The sequence below is a fragment of the Tripterygium wilfordii genome, chromosome 22 (genome assembly GCF_013401445.1).
Source record: "Tripterygium wilfordii isolate XIE 37 chromosome 22, ASM1340144v1, whole genome shotgun sequence".
In the NCBI taxonomy this organism is placed as follows: domain Eukaryota; kingdom Viridiplantae; phylum Streptophyta; class Magnoliopsida; order Celastrales; family Celastraceae; genus Tripterygium; species Tripterygium wilfordii.
The window spans coordinates 9,705,001-9,726,241 of record NC_052253.1 but is presented as its reverse complement, the minus strand read 5'-3'; the positions used below and the strand labels follow the sequence as shown (position 1 = coordinate 9,726,241).

The 21,241-nt window shown below is 35.9% G+C and overlaps 1 protein-coding gene and 1 pseudogene across 2 annotated transcripts; both read right to left on the bottom strand.

Annotated features, from left to right (window-relative positions):
• Positions 1 to 316: 316 nt before the first annotated feature.
• On the bottom strand, positions 317 to 19,289 carry LOC119991513 (annotated as a pseudogene).
• LOC119990411 lies at positions 662 to 4,976 on the bottom strand. 2 transcript variants are annotated; one of them, XM_038836303.1, is made up of 3 exons: positions 4,498 to 4,976; positions 1,348 to 1,564; positions 662 to 1,269 (listed from the first exon to the last, which is right to left on the bottom strand). In XM_038836303.1, exons 1-2 carry the CDS (start codon positions 4,708 to 4,710, stop codon positions 1,385 to 1,387), a joined length of 393 nt encoding a protein of 130 aa, XP_038692231.1. In that variant the 5' UTR covers positions 4,711 to 4,976; the 3' UTR covers positions 662 to 1,269; positions 1,348 to 1,384. The 2 variants fall into 2 exon arrangements, with proteins under 2 accessions (XP_038692231.1, XP_038692230.1); XM_038836302.1 differs by having other exon boundaries at positions 662 to 1,564.
• Positions 19,290 to 21,241: the final 1,952 nt, after the last annotated feature.

Sequence of the window (21,241 nt, the reverse complement as noted above, 5' to 3'; positions counted from 1 at the left end):
GTATCAAATCATGAAGACCAACCCATCAACAATTCAACTAACATCAAGCCCAAACAATAAATTCAAAGAATAGGCCCAGTTTTGTTTAAATTTAACTTGTCTCATAACGGTTAGTTGTATGTATGTCTATATATACTGAACTATGTCAGATTGGTCTCTGTTCATGACTGTTGCTTTACTTAGACCTCTGTATAGGCTGTACACTTTACTCATTCAATTTAATGAAAATATTTTCCACCAAGTCTATTTAGACATCAGCTCTGTTGCTACCATTGCCACTGCCATCCCCTTTCCACTACCATGACTATCTCTTTTTGCCGCTTTGTGAAGGATGGTGGCCATCAGCTTCTGATAGCTAGACCAGGGGCACCATAGAGTGGATATTGTTTGGTCATATTTGTTGGCACAATCCCTCCTGCAGTGGAAGTTGGATCATATGCAGAAAGGTGGATACTAATAGCAGCCCTGCCCAAAGGATCAAGATTATTTGACCACGCAGCATCCCACTCAACGGCTTTGGCTGTATTGCAAGCAACACCAGCTCCTCCAGGAACGGTTAGCCTAGTCGAGTATTGCATAACCATACAATATTAATACAGGACTATTGTTGACTTTTGTATCAAGGATTCAACAGAGTTGTAGAGAATGTGCAAAAGAAAGATGGCTAAAAGATAATTCATTCAAGCATTACTCTTATTTCTTACACAGCAGGGATAAACCCTAAACAACTAAAAGTAAAACGACATATTTTAGACATAAAGAGCAAAATACTAAAGTGCCCTTGAAGCACATTACACCAACACTTCCCCTTAATGTGCTGCAGCTAACACTTCATGAACACCTTAATTAGATCTGAATTTAAAGAACTCCCTGGACAGAGCTTTGGTGAAAATGTCAGCTACTTGATCTGCTGAAGCACAATGTTTAAACACAATATCTCCTTTATTAGAAGCTTCCCTGAGAAAATGAAATTTCACACCAATGTGCTTACTTCTGCCATGAAAAACAGGATTGTTACTCATGGCAATAGCAGATAAGTTATCACAGGATATTAGAGTTGGACCTTGAGAAGGAAAACCCATTTCTTCCAGAATAAATGTCAGCCACATGGACTGACTTTCAGCTATAGCAGCAGATACATACTCTGCTTCTGTAGTAGATTAGTAGTACAGGTTTGTTATTTTGACAACCAGGAAATGGCACCTGAGCCCAGAGAAAAAAACATATCCAAAAATGCTCTTAAAATCTTCCACAGATCCACCCCAATCCCTATCAGAAAAACCACAGAATTTAGAATTTTCAACAGCTTTATATGTGAGCCCAAAGTTCTTTGTACCTTGAAGATACCTGAGAATGCGCTTTGCCCCTCCTTTGTGGATGTCCTTTAGATGTTCATAAACCTAGATAAGAGACTAACAGCAAACATAATGTCTAGCCTTGTAGCAGATAGATAAAGGAAACTCCCAATCAAGGATCTATACTCATTTACATCAGCATCTGGAGAGCCCTCACAATTGAAAAAATTATGTTTTGGAACAATGGGAGTTTCAACAGTCTTGCAACCCTGCATGTTAAATCTTTCAATAAGAGACTCAATATACTTTTTCTGACTGACACATATCTTCCCCTGTTCTTGAGTAACTTTCATGCCGAGGAAGTAAGAAAGAAGACCAATGTCATTCATCTCAAATTCTGTTTTCATGTTTGCTTTGAACTGAAGTAGAGCTTGTTTAGAGTCTCCAGTTAGGATTAAATCATCAACATAAACTGAAATAATCAACTTACCATGCTTCTGATTATTCTTCACGTACAAGGTATGTTCATGCTCACATCTCTTAAAACCTTGCTTTAAGAAATAGTTGTCTAACCTGTTGTACCAGGCTCTTGGAGCCTGCTTTAGGCCATAAAAAGCCTTTTTCAACTTGAGCACCTTTTGGGGTTCTCCTTCCTTCACATACCCTAGAGGTTACTCTACAAACACTTCTTCCTCCAAATAACCATTTAAGAAGACTTATTTAACATCTAATTGATATATCTTCCACTTATTTTGCGCTGCTAGGGCAAAAATAGTTTTGATTGTTTCTAGCATGGCTATAGGAGCAAAAGTCTCCTGATAGTCAGTTCCTTTCTTCTGAGCAAAACCTCTAGCCACCAGTCTTGCTTTATGCTTCTATATAGTACCATCCGCATTTAATTTGATTTTAAAAATCCACTTCACCCCTTTGATAGATCTGCCTGTAGGTAAATCCACCAACTCCCATGTCTCATTCTTTTCAATCATGCGAATTTCTTCATCCATAGCATTTCTCCATACACTGTTTCCTTTTGCTTCTTCATAACTCACAGGGTCTATAGAGGTAATATTGCATTTCTCATAAATATCTGCAAGAGATCAAGTTTTTATCACAAGAGATTCAGACACTTTTGAACCATCAGAGTCACAATCTTGTTGAGGAATTGAATGAACATAATCATGCTCATCACTAAAACCTTTATCCACTTCGTCTGTTGGCATTTGATTCATAATTTTCTCATTCTCAGCTTGATTAACTTTAACTCCATGAGACACATTATTTGACACAACATCTTGATTTTGATCCCAACTCCAGGAGGCTCTTTCATCAAACTTCACGTCTCTGCTGATGATTAGAGTTTCAGACTTGAGAATATATATTTTGTATCCTTTACAATCAATACTATACCCCATAAATATGCCTTTTTCAGCCTTTGGATGCAATTTTAGTCTCTTGGCCTTTGGAATGTGAAAATAGCATAGGCTGTCAAAGACTTTCAGATGTTTGACAGTGGGCTTCCTCTCAAACCACTACTCAAAAGGAGTACTATCAATGAGAACTTTTGTGGGGCTAAGATTCATGAGATGAACTGTAGTGAATACAACTTCAGTCCAGAATTTCTTTGGTATGTTTTTATCACACATCATATAGCTCATGCCTTCTCCATAATGGTCCTGTTTTTCCTTTTAGCTAGGTTAAGCTACAGACAATTGATGAACTATTCCTTCCTTATCACAAAAATCAATAAAATCTTTTGAAAGGAATTTCATTCCCCTATCACTTCTCAGAAAATTTATCTTTCTCTCATTCTGGTTTTCCACAAGAGCATCAAATTTCTTGAAAACATTCAAAGTGTCACTCTTATTTTTAAGAAAGCATACCCAAGTAAACCTGTTGAAGTCATCTGTGAAAGTGATAAAGTTTGTTTTGTTGAATAGAAGCATTTTGCATGGGTCCACAAAGATCAGTGTGGATAAGATCGAAAGACTGCTCAGCTCTCTCAGCTCTAGAAAGTTGATCTTTTTGAAAGGAAATCTGCTAAATTTCCCTTACATACACCCTTCACATAGCTTATTCAAACAAGAGACATCTGGAAAATCCTTTACCATATTCTTTTTAGACATTTTAGTCATGAAAGCAGAGCTTATTTGCCCTAACCTTTTATGGCAGAGCACAAAATCATCAGTTTCTTTAGCAGACAGAGCATATTCATCAATGGTAAAAACAATGGGGAAACTTCTCTTCTCTTTCATCTGAACTCTACCAATAACTTTACTTTCCTTGCTTATTGTACACTCACTGCCTTCAAAATATAGAGTGTATCCTCTTTCCATCCTCTGCCCCACACTCAAAAAATTTGCATCCAATTTTGGCACAAACATAACTTCTTGAATCAAAGAGGAATGCCCTTTACTTTTTACAGCAACAGTTCCAACACCTTCTACTCTCACAACATCACCATTTCCTAGTCTAGCATGTGATTTCCTCTTAAAATTTAAACTAACAAACATGCTCTCAATACTAGTAATGTGGTTATTGTTCCCACTATCAATGCACCAGACATCCTTTTCAACTTTAGAGGTTGGAAGGCAAGCATAGAACAACATGCCATCATCCTCTTCATTATCCATTTCTTCTTCTTCATCCCCTTGCCGAGCAAAATTTTCCTTCTGACTTGACCTGCAATTATTTTGAGTATGCCTATGTTTTCCTCAGTTTGAGCATTTTGGCTTCCCCTTGAACCAACACTCTTGCTCAAGGTGACGTAGCCTATTACATATTTTACATTCAATTTTTTGTTTACCTTTAACATTACCCACACTTAATTTTGACCTAAAAGCACTTTCAGTAAGATCATTTTCCCCTTCACATCTTGATTCATGAGCCTTTAAAGAGCCCAATAAATCATCCAAATCCTTTCTCTCCTCAATGGCAATAATAGAGTTAAATTTAGGGGGTAAACTAATCAAAATTTTCTCCACTACTCGTCTTTCTGTCAGTTTTTCACCATATGTTCTCATTTTGTTAACGATTTCAGACAATCTGGAATAATACTGAAGGATGCTTTCAGAATCCTTCATTTTCATATTTTCTAAATCTCGTCTAAGCTTCTGAAGTCTGACATTTCGAACATTAGGATTCCCTTGGAATTCATCCCTAAGAGTCTCCCAGGCCTGTTTTGCAGTAAGAATAGAAAAAATACCTTCTGTGATAGAGTGTTGAATGATGTGCAGAGCAGTTTTATCCCACTTCTTAAGTCTTCTCTTCGCCTTAGCCTTAGCCTTGATCTTTGACACAACTTCCTTCTTCTTCTTCTTCTTTGATACAACGCCTGTTTCAGACTGGGTATTAGATTCATCATCGGCAAATGATGTGCAATCTCATTCATTGACTCCATTCTTCTCAATAACATCATAGACTTCAATGGATTCAAGATATGTCTTGACCTTTACAACCCTGATGTCATATTCTTGACCATTGAAGACCATAATAGGATAGACCTTCGACATTTTTCGTTTCAGCCATGATAGCCAAAGAAAACTAAAAAATGATTCATAGAACTCACGCCCTTACACAGATCGAACGGAGCTCCAATACCATGTTGACTTTTGTATCAAGGATTCAACAGAGTTGTAGAGAATGTGCAAAAGAGAGAGACGGCTAAAAGATAATTCATTCAAGCATTACTCTTAATTCTTACACAGCAGGGATAAAACCCTAAACAACTAAAAGTAAAATGACATAGTTTAGACATAAAGAGTAAAATACTAAAGTGCCCTCGAAGCACATTACACCAACAACTATCAGACAGATTGTTTCATCTACAACATCAACTTACTGAATATTAGTGTAACTGGGTTGGATGGAATATTACCTGTGGGAAGAGCCTCTCAAAAATCATTCTATAGTAGTATGCTTCTCTCGTAGTCGGGGTGTTATGTGGGATGATGTGCCCAGCATGTTGCATCATCTTGTCTATCATCTGAAGTTATAGATTATGAACAAACAATCAATTTGTTGACGACTTTGATTTTGATTTAAATTATTGACAAAAATTGTTATGACATGTACATTTTTAACTGCATGAGCTTTCAGCCCATCAATCCAACTATAGCCAACATCATCACTAAAATGTTCTTTTTGGATGTAAAGAATATGTTGCAGGGCATCAAAAGAGACATTTTAGCTTAAGAAAAAAGTTTCACATGTTGAAATTGAAGGGGACGTACGATCAGTTAAATTGGACCTTCGACAGATATGGACGCTCATCGTCATCACTGAAGAATCTATTTCTCAATACGTTCTTGTTCAGGCTTAATCTGAAATTCATTGCAAAACACAAAGCCTTTTACAGTATTAAAATTCCAAGAGAAGAATCAAAAGGTTTGAAATGAAGAATTTATTTGCATACCATCTTCCACTCAGGATCAACAACCATCGCAACATCAATGAATTCTTTATTTGAGAAAGGAACTCGAGCTTCCGACCCCTAAACATATGTTTCTTTGTTAGCTCTCAAACAATCATACTGGTGAAGGACCTTGATCTTCAAATCGAAACATAACCAAAGTGAATCAGTTTATACCTATACCTTCTAATGTAGATATTAGTTCAAGACAAAAACAATATCTAAATGTCAATATCTAGGTACCTTGTGACAGGTTTCATAGTGAAATTCCTCTTTGTTAGGTGCCTTGCGGAAGTGTATATACCCACCAAAAATCCCATCAGACCCTTCTCTAGGGATAATCATCTTCACCCCAAGTGACTTGATCTTTCGAGAAATTAGAAACATCGGGGTGCTTGCTCTTATGGTTCTTACATCATCATAAGTGTTGGCATGGCTAGCATTGGCTAGCCATGGTGCACTTAGAGTGGGCACCCAAGAGGGGTCAAACCACTCCAAGGAAGGGTTCTCAACTTCCATGGCAGTTGGGATTTGAACCAAGGAGGAGTTGTAACTCCCCAATACAAGTTATAACCACCAAAAGCACCATTGTTGTAACAACAAGCAACATATACGAAAATTGTTCTCTCTCCCTCTGGATTTTGCTCTCAATCACTCAAGAATTACATTCAACTTCGTGGAAATCAAGGTATACTTTTATAGTATGTCCTAGACCATGAATACTATGAACTTGGCCATGAAAATTCGTTTTCCATGATAATGTGCATGTGTTGCCATCCGTCATTGGTCTTTGAATGTGTTCTAGATAGTATGGAACAAGTTAGGAATGATGAAATTCAGGTTTGAAACTTTTGAAAAATTCTGGAAAATTCTTCAAATCATGTTTAACCCGGCTTTTGTTAGTACTTTAATTTCTTGTAATGTATGCATGCTATTGTGATGATTACGTATTTACATATTATGTAATGCAAGCTTTCCGACAGTATGTGATACATAATTTTTGGACAAGAATCGAATGAAATATAGGTCTCAACGTTAGCCCGAAAAACTGTTTTCTTTGTCAAGTTGTAGAAATTATGACAAAACCATAACATCGAGGCCTTGTAATTTCCCGATTATACCGTTTTATGTTTTTACATTTACATTTAATAAATTATGTAAAATAAGCTTTCAAATGGTATATTGTATGTTAAAATCGAACTTGAAATGAGGGAGAAATAAGCTTCCAAAGTTAGTTGCATGAAGCTTAAAAATTTATAGAAATTAGGGTTCTTCATAAGGTTGAAGATGACCCTAAAATGCAAAGTCCACTCTTGTGGGTGAAAGTGTCATATCCATGGTCAGGGGCGGAGTCAGGATTTCATGTGAGGGGGGCTGAAGGTTTGTGGGAAATTTGTTTTGAGTTATTTATTTTCATTCTTAAAATTTAGTACAATAAATATAACTTTATTATATTATAATCATTTTAATTGAATCTATGACCAATAAGGTTTGTGTCATGATGCATAATAGATGAAATATTACAAAGAGTTGAAATTAAATAAAATAAACAAATATGATTCGATTTAATTTTTAGATGAATAAGTTGAATAAGAAACAATATTAGTTAATTATTGAATAAGGAAGAATACCAATTATGCATCCTTTATTAATTATTTTACCAACTTTAAAACCAATATTAACAATTATAAAAGAAAAGGTCAATCAGAAAAATAGGCAGAATAACAATAAGAAAAAGACAAATAAAAAAACAAAAAACTAATGATGGACAGCAATCCAACAGACTCAAATTCAGGGCTGAAGAATGATATGTCAACACGCATACCATCAGACCAACATGCCTTCCTAGTAACATTTATCAACTAACATGTATATGTACTAATGTTTTTGTCAAAATCCAGGCCCCCTGGTCCCTCTGTAGCTCCGCTCCTTTCCATGATTGAGTTTTGACAAATCCGAGCACACCATTAGATTTAGAACAAAAATCTAGTCAAGTATGAAAGTCTAGTGGCGAACGGTGGCCGAGAAAGTGACAGGTGGAGCCCACTCTCCTCCTAGGCAAGTCAGTTGACTTTTTTGGTCAATAGACATGCAGCCAAACAACCCCTTACATACATGACGGCATAGGGGGTGGGTCCTCTCCGGGTGGTCATTTTTGTCCCAAAAATACCGAGATGCTCAAAATTAAAATTTTGATTTTTCCATAATTTTAAATAATTTTTTGGCACAATAATTGGCTCTGTTTGGCAGAGCGGAAAGCTTGATTAATTTTCAATGCTAGCGGAAATGTTGTGAAAAATATGCTGAGCTTAAAGCTGTGAAATATGTTGTGAGGTGTTTGGTGAACTAAAAACTGACGCTAAAGGAAAAACTGTTGAAATAAAGTATTATAATATTATATTTTTTGATTTTTATATTAAAATTTATTATTAAATTTAATATTAGATGAATATAATAAATATAATTTTAAGAATAATTAATTTTATTAATAAAATAATTAATTTATTAAAATTTATATTTTAAAATGATGTTGTTAATAATTTAATCTTAAATTTAATTTAATAAATGTGATTTACTACTTAAATTTGAAGTATAAATTTTAAAGGAAAATGAATAAACATTTAATATTACATGGGTCCCATGTGTAATAAATTGTTATACATGCAGAACAGACAGAATATATTAATAAAGAATTTATTTGAATAATATATTAATAGAGATATTAATGTGACTGTATGTTCGAATTGTTTTTTAATAAAAAACTAATAAAGTACAATGATTGGGGCCAGTGTGGGCCCCACGTTTTACTTTTTGAAAAAAAAATAAATAGGATAGCGAAAACGCTTTATAAGCTCCAATTGGAAGCTTATAAAGCGCCAGTGGATCCGCTGTTTCCGCTGTGTTGTTTGGCACAGCGGAAGCCGGGAGCGGCGCCGCTAGCAGATCCGCTCCGGTTTCTGTTGTGCCAAATAGGCAGAATGTTTCTGGTTGGTAAAAAATTATGAAAAATTTTCAGAAATTATTTAGGAGCATGTGAAACATTGTGAGATATTAAAAATTATTTTTAATATCTATTAAGACTAGTACCACTCGAGTAGGATTGGACATGTGTATGCTTATGTGTTTTTTTTAGTTCTCTTTAAATTAATTTCATTTGTCGAAATATTCCACTGTGCATGCATTGAAATACTATGTTTTATTTCAATACATCTAATCTTTGTGATTATAGATCATATATAAATTGTGTATATATGTGGGAATCATTGAAGTTTATGTAGCTTCTTTTATGAACGATATTGCAGATGCTCGCCAAATGCATTGATTTAATCCGGTATTGGTATAAATCTCATAAAAAGAGGGGACGTCATCTTCGAAAGACATTTTTTTCTTTGATGAAATTTTTTCTATTTGTATAGTTAGAATTGATTGTACATGCCTATCCAAAAATCTAATATGTATGGCTCGTTATTCACCCGTTTTCGGGGACATAATTATTATGTAGGAATATAGGAGAGATGAAAATTGGATTCATGTAACAGGAGAAAGGTTTCCTATTCCTTAGGCGGAAAGATATGTGGCCATGAAATAGGGATTAAGTGGAACATAATTGATTGGGTAGTAGAGTCGTGTAAACACCTGAGTTATTTATCATCCAAGCATTTTTCGTATGGCTAGCCTTCGCGGGTTGGTCAGAAGTGAGTCTTGTTTGGTAAGACGGAATTGGACAAAGAAAAGAGAGTGCTCGACCGGAACAACGGCCAACAAAGACCGTAATTACATAGATAACGGCTCCTCCCCTTCTCCGTATTTAAGGACTGTCTCAAAGCGGTCCGACCAGATGCTAAGGCCTATATAGCCGGTTAAAGTGCTCAAGGAGCTTCGGGCTCTAAGCATAAACATCAGGGTGGATCTAATAAAGGAATAGGCAAGGATGGTAAGTCCAAGAAATACAAGAAAATAGACATCAAGAAGGTGAAATGCTTTAACTGTAGCAAGAAGGGTCACTTTGCTCGCACGTGTGTTGAGCCAAAGAAGACTCAGGAGCCATAGACCATGTAGCAAAAGACAGACATGTCCCAGCTAGAACAAAGTGGATATACGTAGAAAATAATTAACGTGAGGAAGTGAAAGGGATCGACACCCGTCGTTTAGACATGTGTGGTGGTCGGCCCTTATTTCTGCATGATGTCCTTTATGCTCCAGGAATTCGGCGAAACCTTGTCTTTGTTCTTGTATTAATTAAATTAGGCTTTGAACTACGTTTCTCTAATAACTCTATTGAACTTTGTTTAGGAACAACTTTTATTGGTTTTGGATCCTTTCATGATGGTTTTATTGTACTTAACAATACTGTGGATGTTGTTAATGCTAGTTATTCCTTGTTTGCATCATCAAATGATTCTGATATTGATGTGAATGTGTGGCATGCTAGACTTGGTCATATTGACCAACAATGAATGAATCGTTTAGCCAAAGAGGACTTATTGGGCAAAATTAACAAAGTTAATTTGTCCACATGCGAGCATCGCCTAGCTGAAACAACAGCAAGGAAACCATTTTGGAAAGGGAATTAGAGCCGAAGTTCCTTTACAGTTGATTCATTCTGGTATCTTTGATCCAATGAATGTAAGAGCTAGGCATGGAACTATATATTTCATCACATTTATAGATGATTTCACTCGATTTGGTATTGTCTAATTGATTTCTCATAAATCTGAAGCATTAAGTTGTTTCAAAAGATCTATGAACTTAGTAGAAAATCAATTAGACAAGAGAATAAAAGCTCTTAGAACCGATTGAGGGAGAGAGTACTTATCTGATCAATTTAGAGAACTCTGCGATGAAAAAGGAATATAGCGACTATCACGCCCCTCTCTCCTAAGGTATACCGAAGTGTACCTATTTCCACAAGAACGTGATCGGCAGGGGACCCCATCCCCCGAACCAAGCATTAATCCAAGATATAAACCTAATAAAGTATATAAAATGAAAACAACTCTTGAAACATATAAATAAACAGTCTCTCCAAAATACCACACATACACCCTCCAAAACTATCGGGGTATCTATACAACAGCGAAAACAAAAAGACATATCTACCCGAGATCAAACTGAGTAAATATGTACTATATACAAAATACAATACCCAAAGCCCTCACACTCTGTTAAAGAAACAACTCGAGACTACACACCAGCTCATGCTTCCCACCACTGACCATCATCACCTAAATCCAACTCACCTGAAAGGGAAACAAGAAGAGGGGTGAGCTAAGAAGCTCAGTAGGGCATAGAAAGGAAACACCGATATCTAGAAATAAGAAAACAAGGAATATGAAGCATAATATAAAATACAATAAATATGTAACTATCAGTAATCCAACCAAGTAATATGACAGCCGATAAGGCTATCCAACATCGTAACCACAAACACCAGTCTCCAGTAATCCATGATCCACCCCTAGACCCACCTTAATCCCCGTAGGGTGTCTCCCAGTCCAGGTCCACACCGAAACTGGATGAGGATCGGAAATCCCGATAGCATAGCCTACACCATAGAGCGTCCCCTGTGATGCACCTCACCTCAGACGGTCTACAGGTACGTACCCAGTTTATTGTATAATCCATCGTAATCCAATATATTAGGCTCCTATATGGGTCCTACAGTGTACATCAACCACCTCCAATCACCTCACTCCTAAAAGCATACCAATAATGATAATGAACAGAGAATACATATAAAACATACAAACCGGTCGCGTTTCCACCCCCGAAAATCGACAAAACCATAAAACAATAAGAGTCCGTGAAACCGGAACCCTATAACCACATGTGAAAGACACGGAAACCCCTACCTGGAAATTAGGACGCAAATACCACGCACGCGTCCTCGTCAAACCCCTGACTCAGAAAGTCAACCCGCTCCGAATCTCAACCGGGATCACCGTCTACATCGAAAAACACAATATACGAAAATACAGTTAAAATAAGTTTGGTCAGCTATTGGCAACGGTCAACGGTCAAACTGGTCAAATGGGCCAAAACCGGGTCAAACGGGGTGAAATGGGTCAAAATCGGGTCAAACCGGGTTAAATCAAGTCAAACCGGGTCAAACTGGATCAGACCGGTCAACACACGAGTCAACCGAATCAACTCGCCCTGACTCGTTCAACTCGACCGAAACCCATTCAACACCACCGCTGGCGATCCGGCGACCCAAACCTACCAAATCTTACACCAAATTGAAAAGCTCGATGAAATGAACTCATAGGTACCTGAATCAAGCCAAACCAAAGAAAGTTCACAGTAGCCGGAACTTCAATCTCAGATTTCTCCCAAACCGGAGCTCTATTCAACCTGATTCAAGTTGGGTTACACTCGTCTCGTCAATACGCTTCTTTTGGTACCAACCACGACCACCACCGTAGCCGGAATCGTCAAAACAGTTGGTGACCGTGAAGAAAAGTGAGAAATAGGAGAGAGAGAGAGAGAGAAAATCGTAGGAAGAGGGCTATTTTGCAATTTTTTTTATTTTTTAATTATTTTAATTTTTCTTTTATATAATCTTTTACTTTCAAAAACACTCATCTTTCAAAAACACCCCTAACTAAAATGTTCCAATTAACTTCAAAAATTCATAATAAATCCAATTTAAATCCGATTTAAGTGATTCTCGAGCCAAAAATTTTCTTTTTAAATCCCCCATTTATTAAAAATATATTCATATTTTTATCATGATTTAATTTTTATTCTTCCCAAATCCCGATTCACTATCACTAAGATTCATTCCACCTCGATTAACGCGTCAAAGTACTATGAACAGTGTATAATTGAGTCAGGATATTACAGCGACAGTTGACTATTCCTACACCCCACAACAAAAATGGTGTAACGAAAAGGCAAAATAGAACCTTAGTTGAAATGGTTACATCTATGATGGCACAAGAGAATTTGCCAATCTCTTTTCGGGGAGACGCCTTGTTAACTACATCCTACATACTTAATAGAGTACCTTCAAAATCATTAGCTTCCACTCCATATGAGTTGTGGACAGGTCAAAAATCTGAATTAAACTTTATTAAACCTTGGGGTTGTGTTTCCTATACACATGCACCCTCCCATAAATATGAGAAATTGGGTCCAAGAGGGACTCTGAACAATCTAAAGGGTATGTGTTTATAGGAGAACAAGAAAGTGAGAGTATAACTGAATTTGAATCACGGGACATTGCATTCTTGGAAAATATCTTTCCTAAGAAGGGTGGGATAGGTCAAGACTTATCTCTATTTCAAACACATGATCAATATGAGAGGGCGGTCCTTCAATAGAAAATCAACCATCATCATCTCACCCAAGTAGGAGTAATATGAGAAGTGGGAATATCATTTCTGACGAGTCTCTATTGCAACCGCTCGATGAGTCAATGAGAGAGAATATTGATCCTAGTAGGAGTAATGAAAACAATAATGAGTTATTGTCTGAACCATCGCAATTGCAACAGACAAGTCGTAAAGCAATTCCCCAACGATGTTTTGACATTGAAGGGGAAACTTTTATGGTTACTCCACAAGACGAATATGAGCCAAAGAATGTAAAAGAGGCTCTTTCATACCCTACTAAGGATAAATGGATTCAAGCAATGAAGGAAGAGATGGAGTCTATGAAATCTAACAAAGTTTGGGAATTGGTTGATTTACCAAGAGGATGCAAAGCTATTGGGACCAAGTGAGTTCTCAAAATCAAGCGAAAGGCCTATGGCTCAATCAAAAGAGATAAAGCTCGCCTTGTGGTGAAAGGGTATACTCAACAGGAAGGAATTGATTATGAGGAAAAAAAGTTCACTGTAGTGAGATTTACCTCAATTTGCTTAATTCTCGCTATAGTAACAAGTTTGGATATTGAATTACATCAAATGGCTATAAAGACTGCCTTCTTCAATGAAAAATTAGAAGAAGAAATCAATATGGAACAACCCGTTGGTTTCATAATAGAAGGCCAAGAAAATAAAGTGTGTTGATTATTGAAATCGACATATGACCTTAAACAGTCTTCTAGACAATGGTATATACATTTTCACAAATGTTATAATGTCATATGATTTCATCATGGTTGACGAAGACCACTGTGTATATGTCAAGAGGTCCAAAGATAAGTTTGTTATCTTATCATTCTATGTTGATGATATATTAATAGTTGGAAATGATAAGGATTTTTTCAATGTCATTAAAAGTTGGTTAGCCTCCAACTTTGAAATGAAAGATATGGGTAAAGCCGCGCATATTCTTGGACTTAAGATTTCGAGAGATCTTTCAAAGAAATTGTTGACTCTATCACAAGAATCTTATATCAAGAAAGTTCTTGAACGATTCAATATGCAAGATTGCAAACCATTGACATTCCTATACAAAAGAGCCAACGTTTGTGCCCAAAGACTCCACAAGAAAAATAGCAAATGGAAAGAGTTTCATATGCCAGTGTAGTTCGAAGCCTAATGTACGCAATGATGTGTACAAGATTTGATATTTGTTTTATGATTGGAACAGTAAGTACATACCAATCCAATCCAAGTCAAGCACGTTGGAAAGCTATCAAGAGAATCTTAACTCTTGAGGTATCTAAAAAGTATTGTGGATTATTTGTTGTGCTATCAAGGAACTGATATGTATCTAGAAGGTTATACTAATGCTGATTGGAGAGGACATTTGGATGAAAGAAAATTCACCTTTTGTTCTTTCTTCTTACTAAATAACGGCTCCATATCATGGAGAAGTAAGAAGCAAGCGTGTATAATCTTCTACACAATGAAAGCTGAATTTGTAGCATCTTCAACTGTAGTACAAGAAGTCATCTGGCTTAAAAGATTTTTGGATCATTTGGGAATAAATGCCAATGTTGCAAACCCTGTGTTGGTTTACTATGATAGCCAAATAGCAATTGCATATACAAGAGTTCTCAAATATCATAGTAAAACTAAACACATAGATACAAAGTACAATTTCATAAAAGACATGGTAGCATGAAAAGCAGTGAACATCCAATACCTATCTACACATGAGATGGTTGCAGATCCAATGATGAAACCAATTCCTAGAGATGTCTTCCTTGGACATGTCAAATCTCTAGGATTAAGTAGATCGTGATGTACTGAATATTCTATGTGTTTCCCAACATGTTCATCAATAAAAAGTATCTTTGTGATATATTCATTGTAAAATTACATGCTTAGAATAATACTTAGTGCATAATTTGTTTTGATGAAAAATGTATGTCAAACAAATAGATTATTAGCTCTCTTATACGGGTAATCGCCTCTATTACTTTGAAGTTAATAGAGATGAGACAATTTTAAGCTTATTATCTAAGTGAGTGAAAGCTCAAATCTTAAAATGTGATTGTCGCCTTAACTAGAGTTAAGATGAGGTCATAAAATTTGTTATGCCCAAAAGTGAAAAGACCCACGTTTCACTATATCTGTCTCTAATGCAAGATGAGAGTTATGAGAATTTCTTCAAAAAAAAGTAGAATGGGAACTCAATTTAGATATTATGAGTGTGTCTGAACTATCATCTGTACGGTATTCTCGATCTCCATAGATTGTGAGACCTTTGAGCTTAATTAGTTTACCTCGAATGAGTACCCCTTACGACTTATGTTTGTTTCTCAAGATTTTTAGTTTTATACTTGTTATCTTAGAATGTTGTCAATGATCATGAATGATTCGATCTAATGAAACATTTCTAGATTAACAAGTTGAACTGAAGATTAAGAGATTCTAGATGAAAAGAATGATAATTTCTTGTGTCATATTATCGTTACATTCACAAATCGACCAATTATGATTATTCTATATGATGAGTCATAATTGAGAAAATAAATAATAATGATTATGAGATCATGAGATATATGAATATGACTGAATGATCTAGGGAACTTGTAACACCCCAAAACTTCACTAGGGGTAATTACACGGCACGGTAACTATTCACATATTCCCAGTTACCCGTGTCCATGCAGATAGCGTACCGTAAACCTTATTATCGGAATACCATTATCTAACATCAATACATTAAAGTGTCTAATAATACAAACATACTCCATAGTTTTAACATAGTTAAATACACACTTAAGTACTTGATACAAGATTCCTTGCATATGTTTACATAGCTCTAGATCTATTACACTACCTCGATCTTTATTTAGCCTGGTTCTTTCCCAACTTAGCTCCCGTTAATCTACATGTATGGAAAACATGCAGGAGGGTTAACCAAGCTAAAAATAACCAATCAGAGTCAAGTTCAAACATTTATCAAAATCATTTGAGCAAACAAAAAATATAAATTCGTATAGAATGTAAACGAGATCACAACACAGAGTTCAAACTTCTTTTGAAGGTAATAATTATAATTTCATAGAACTCATATTTTAACACAAATTATCCTTGTCTAACATTCCAAATTATAAATCCATTCAATGGATTCTAACACCCCCACTTTATGGTTTTTTCCAGATTTGTCAATCCAGTTAGTATGTGGGGTACCCACCGGTATGCTTTCCCTTCTGAAAGATCATGGAAATAAATCATTTACATAGTGTGGGAGTAAAATCGCTCCGACCACACACTCTAGTCACACCTTGGGACTACTTAGCAGAAACCACAACCGGGCCAAGGTTGGGGCGACCATGTGCACAGACAAACAAAATAATCATATTCTTCCATTTCCACATATTCAAGGAAATTCAGCACAGGGAGTTTGAAATCATAGGAATATTTGTATCAAATAGCATTTTAGCAGGAATTTTAGTAACATGCACCAATTTGCATATTCTCAAATGTAAAATTCCTTTTTCGAAACTTTATAGTCAATTCTCATTCATCACATAATCGTCTTCCAAGATAACTCAGTTTTCAATTTACAATAAATGTAAATAGGTATCTTTTTTTCAAAATTCATCGCAAATCATAATTCGGCATTCAAACACATATAAAATGTATTTATCGCAAATAACAATTTCTTTATTGATAAAGTATTTATCTTATCAAATAAATCACATATCACATCAAAGCATTCTCATTGTATATCATATCAAAACATTTTGAATGTATTAGCAGTGATAACCCTCACCTTTGCCGATACTTTCAATTTTCTGTGAGTGCCTTCCCTTTCTTTTTATTGTATGAGAGACTCGGTCCGACGTCCTCGGTTCCTAGCCAAATATTTATTTTTTTAGTTTCACTCAAGTATCGTAATCTATATATTGTTTTCTACTTATGCATGACAATTTAGTAATCACCCAGAGAATAAATCCTTAATCTTCCCAACACTTCATATATTTAAGAATATATAGATAATCGGTTTCTCTTTTTTTTTTTGGACTACTCTTCTTGGTAATATATATATTTATATATATATATATTTTATTTACAAACCCATGCATGCATGTCTTAGATTTTATTCATTACTTTGGATTTGCATGTTTGCATGTTACTTTCTAAACTCACCAACTTAGTATACAACTCCAATCTTCCCATAAATCATCACATAATATTATACCAACCTCAAAAGTTTGAGTAAAATTACCTTTCCTTTCCTTTTTAAACCACTGGAAGTTTCTTCGTTACTCCTTGGTATTCCCTAGCAAGAATTGTTCCCTATTCATTAGAGGGATTTCTACAAAAATTTCTATTTCACTCAAAATAATTTTACACAAGCCTTACCTTGATGTTAACTCTATTTGATCTTGAAATCTCCTTCTTCCTACGGCTTCCACTCTCTCTCTCTCTCGGTCTAGCTTCTACTTGCTTTCTCTCTCGGTTTAATTCTCTTGCCGAGTGAATTTTCTTTACTTAACCAACTCTCCTCTCTTTATATTAACAACAATATTTCTTACAACTGTAGATAAACACATCATTTCCTCCTTGCTAGACAGGTGTCCCTCTCATGCCATAACTTTTCAATATTAACACCTTATTCTCCCTTGCTAGACAAGTGTCCCTCACATGCACAAGTAATCATTTCATTCATTCACTCATTCAATAAATACGGCAAAGCTTACCCATTCATTTAACTTGATCTCTTCCTTTTTAACTTCAAGTTACACCACAACTATTACTTACATATTCATAGACATATATATATACACACACATATATATACATATATTCTATGCCTTCATGGCCCAATATGCACTTCTTAATTTAACATATACAACGCTTGATTAGTTTTGCTAATCATAATTCCAACCTACATTTTCTTACTCATTTGCATGGCACTAGTCAGAGAAATTTGTTATTTTCCTTAAAAAAATAATAAACGTGGACCACTATAATAACCCATATGAGTACAAAGTTCGTTAACATACTTGGTAAATTTTTCCCGAGTGTTACAGTACTGCATAAAAATTATACTGATTGGAGTTGTCCAATTAGTCGAACGGCTATATATTCCTAACAAATGTATAGCAATGAGCTTTCGAAGTATGTTGGTTGCATGGGTTGTTTGTAAGTATGAACCTTGAAATGAAAGGAGAGATGTGTTTGAGCCCATCATGGGTGACTGGGAGATATTGGCATGGCTAGCATTGGCTAGCCATGGTGCCATTGGAGTGGGCACCCAAGAGGGGTCAAACCACTCTAATGAGGGGTTACCAACTACCATATCAGTTGGGATTTGAACCAAGGGGGAGTTGTAACTCTCCAATACAAGTTACAACCCCTAAAAGCACCATTGTTGTGACAACAAGCAACATATATGAAAATTGTTCTCTCTCCCTCTGGATTTTGCGCTCAATCACTCAAGAATTACACTCAATTTCATGGAAATCAAGGTATGCTTTTGTAGTATATCTTAAACCATGAATACTATGATCTTCGCCATGAAAATTCGTTTTCCATGATAATGTGCTATGTTGCCATCCATCAATAAGTTTCAATATGGTTTATAACATTGTCAATGGCATCGATATCATCCTATCACATCACATAAACATAATTAAACCAGGATATTTAGTACCATTAATTGAGATTAAGAAAACATCAAGTTATGTACCTGAATAGTAAAATTAAACTCATGATGGATGGTTCCCAAATAATCTACAACTTCCTTTGAAGCTTTCAGATCTGGAGAACCTTGGATGGAAGAAGAAGAACCCATATAAATAATTTAGTACAATTACAAAACAAGGTGAATCTAAGATGACCAATATAAATTTGAAACTTACCTCTATTACGGGATATGATCCCTGTGTCAATTAGGATTTATTCTCCATTATTCTCTTTTCTATTATATATACAGTTGAATCCTGATAATTATGGGTTACAAGTCTTTAGGCTTAGATGTAGGGATTGATGTAGAGATAGGATTGACGTAGAAATTGATTTTCATGTTTGTACATATATATTGTAATATTCCCATGGATAGAATAACAATTCTATTCAACCACTTGCTCTCCGTTTCTTATGATGGTATCGGAGTGAGGCCAATTCACTTGTTGTTCAGGATGAAACACAACGTCAGTTGGGATCCGAATCGACGGACAACTTTTCTATTATTGCTGCTGTGTAAGGTTAGTCTCATAATATCTCCAACCATTCAAAACACTGCAGTCACTGTAATCGAGAAGGCCACACAATTGAAGAATGTCGAACGCTTAAATTTCATTGCAGCCACTGTGTAAGCACGGACATATGAATGACCACTGCAAATTCAACAATGAAACTTGGTTTCCCAATAATAGAGGAGGCCAGCAAAACAGGCATTCACAAGGGCAGAATCGTGGACATAATAACAACCGATCCTATCAGGGACAACACTCCAGGAATTCGTGTGGTTTTTCGACCGTACATGCAACAGACACTACCTCTTTTTCAAAGAACCAATCCAGCTTCAATTGTGAAACCCGGACTCTAGATCAACAACCTACTTTGGCTAATCCCCTTCATGGTCTTTCTACAACCCAACTCCAACAACTGGCCCAAGTCTTTTCCATAATGAATTCAAATCACTCCTCGGGTAATAGCGATGCTTATGCAAACGCCTAATGTCTGTTTACTTCTTATGTTGCCTCAATCAATTCTGTGTTTACCAAGCCATGGATTTTAGATAGTGGGGTCACTGATCACATTACACTTGACCATACACTTTTCACTACTACAACAAAATCATCCCTACCTATTGTCAATTTATCTATCGATTCTTTTGCCCTTATAATGTCCATTGGAACCATACCATTTAATCTAGACATCACACTAAACAAAGTGTTATGTGTTCCTTTTTTCTTGTAAACTTAATGTCTGCTAGTAAAATCATCAATTCTTTCAATTGTTGTGTCATCCCACCTTTTTTGTTTTGCAGGACTTGACTAGGAGAAGATGATTGGCTCAGGTGAACATCTTATTTTCTTGTATTTATGTTGTTGTGGAGGGGAAGGAGAAAGGAGAAAATTGCTTGACACTTGTGTCTTATGGAGGTTTGGTTTTCCTCGAATTAAACCAACTTATCTTTGTCTTTGAAATCATAAAATTGGGAAAACACAAAAATCACAACTCCAAAAGGGACTTGTGTTCCTCCAATAGACCAATTACAAGATCAATCACCTAAGGTTCTATCAAATTATCTAATGATCCTTCCCACATCTTCACATACATTATACCAAATTTTTGTACAAAGTAATAGAGAAAGAATTCTTTGTACAGACCTTCATATACGCCAAGTACCAAATCAGAGTTAAACAAAAATTCCCCAATTTATTTCAACCTCTCAGCCTCGAGTATGGTGTATCCTATGAGAATCATGTATCCTGCTTGTGCTTCGAACAACGGAAAGGGGTGTCGCCGTATGGGTTTGTGGAAGTTGAAGCGCGAAACAGGGTCTTCCTTACTCGATTTAGGGTTGGGGCCTGGGAGGCAAGATGAATAGCGGAAAGGGCTGTGGTCATCTGGGTTTGTGGAATTTGGACAGCGGAACAGGGTCTTCCTTACTCGATTTAGGACTGGGCCTGGGAGGCGGATGTAGTCTGTGCCAGGGTCCGCCGTCTGGAGGACAAAAAAAAAATCGTTTCCACTGAAGATTGAAAGAGACGGGGAGAAAGAACATGAGGAGAAAATACAATCATGGATTAGAGCAGGCAAAGAAAGCCTCGTGTTCTAGTCCCACAAGTCAACTTTTATGTAAATAACTAAAATAAGTAATAACTATTATGTATTACTGTATAAGATTAATAGATTTAACTATTAACAAGAATAAAAACTAACAAGTTTATCTCAATAACAATTATTAACTACTAATATTTAATACTAATTTTTTATTTTCTTTTAAATAGTCGGTTGACCAATAATATCGGTCAATCGACTTTAAGGTTTTTAAAATCAATCGACCCATCTATACATGGGTCGGGTGATATTACTGGCCCGGCCCGACTATATGGATCGATTGATGGTTGATTATCGACCAACCGATAATGGATCGATTGGCCGATAATGGTCGGTAAAACCAACCTAGTCTCAACCCTAGCTAAGTCAATGCGTATTTTCAGGTAAATTATA

Excerpts from the sequence above, each read along its gene's own strand:
- LOC119990411 (XM_038836302.1), bottom strand. The coding sequence starts at position 4,710 with ATGATGTTATTGAGAAGAATGGAGTCAATGAATGAGATTGCACATCAT. Across the intron at positions 1,565-4,497 it reads TCAACACTCTATCACAGAAG|GGTTGCAAGACTGTTGAAAC; the intron begins GTATTTTTTCTA and ends TTTAACATGCAG.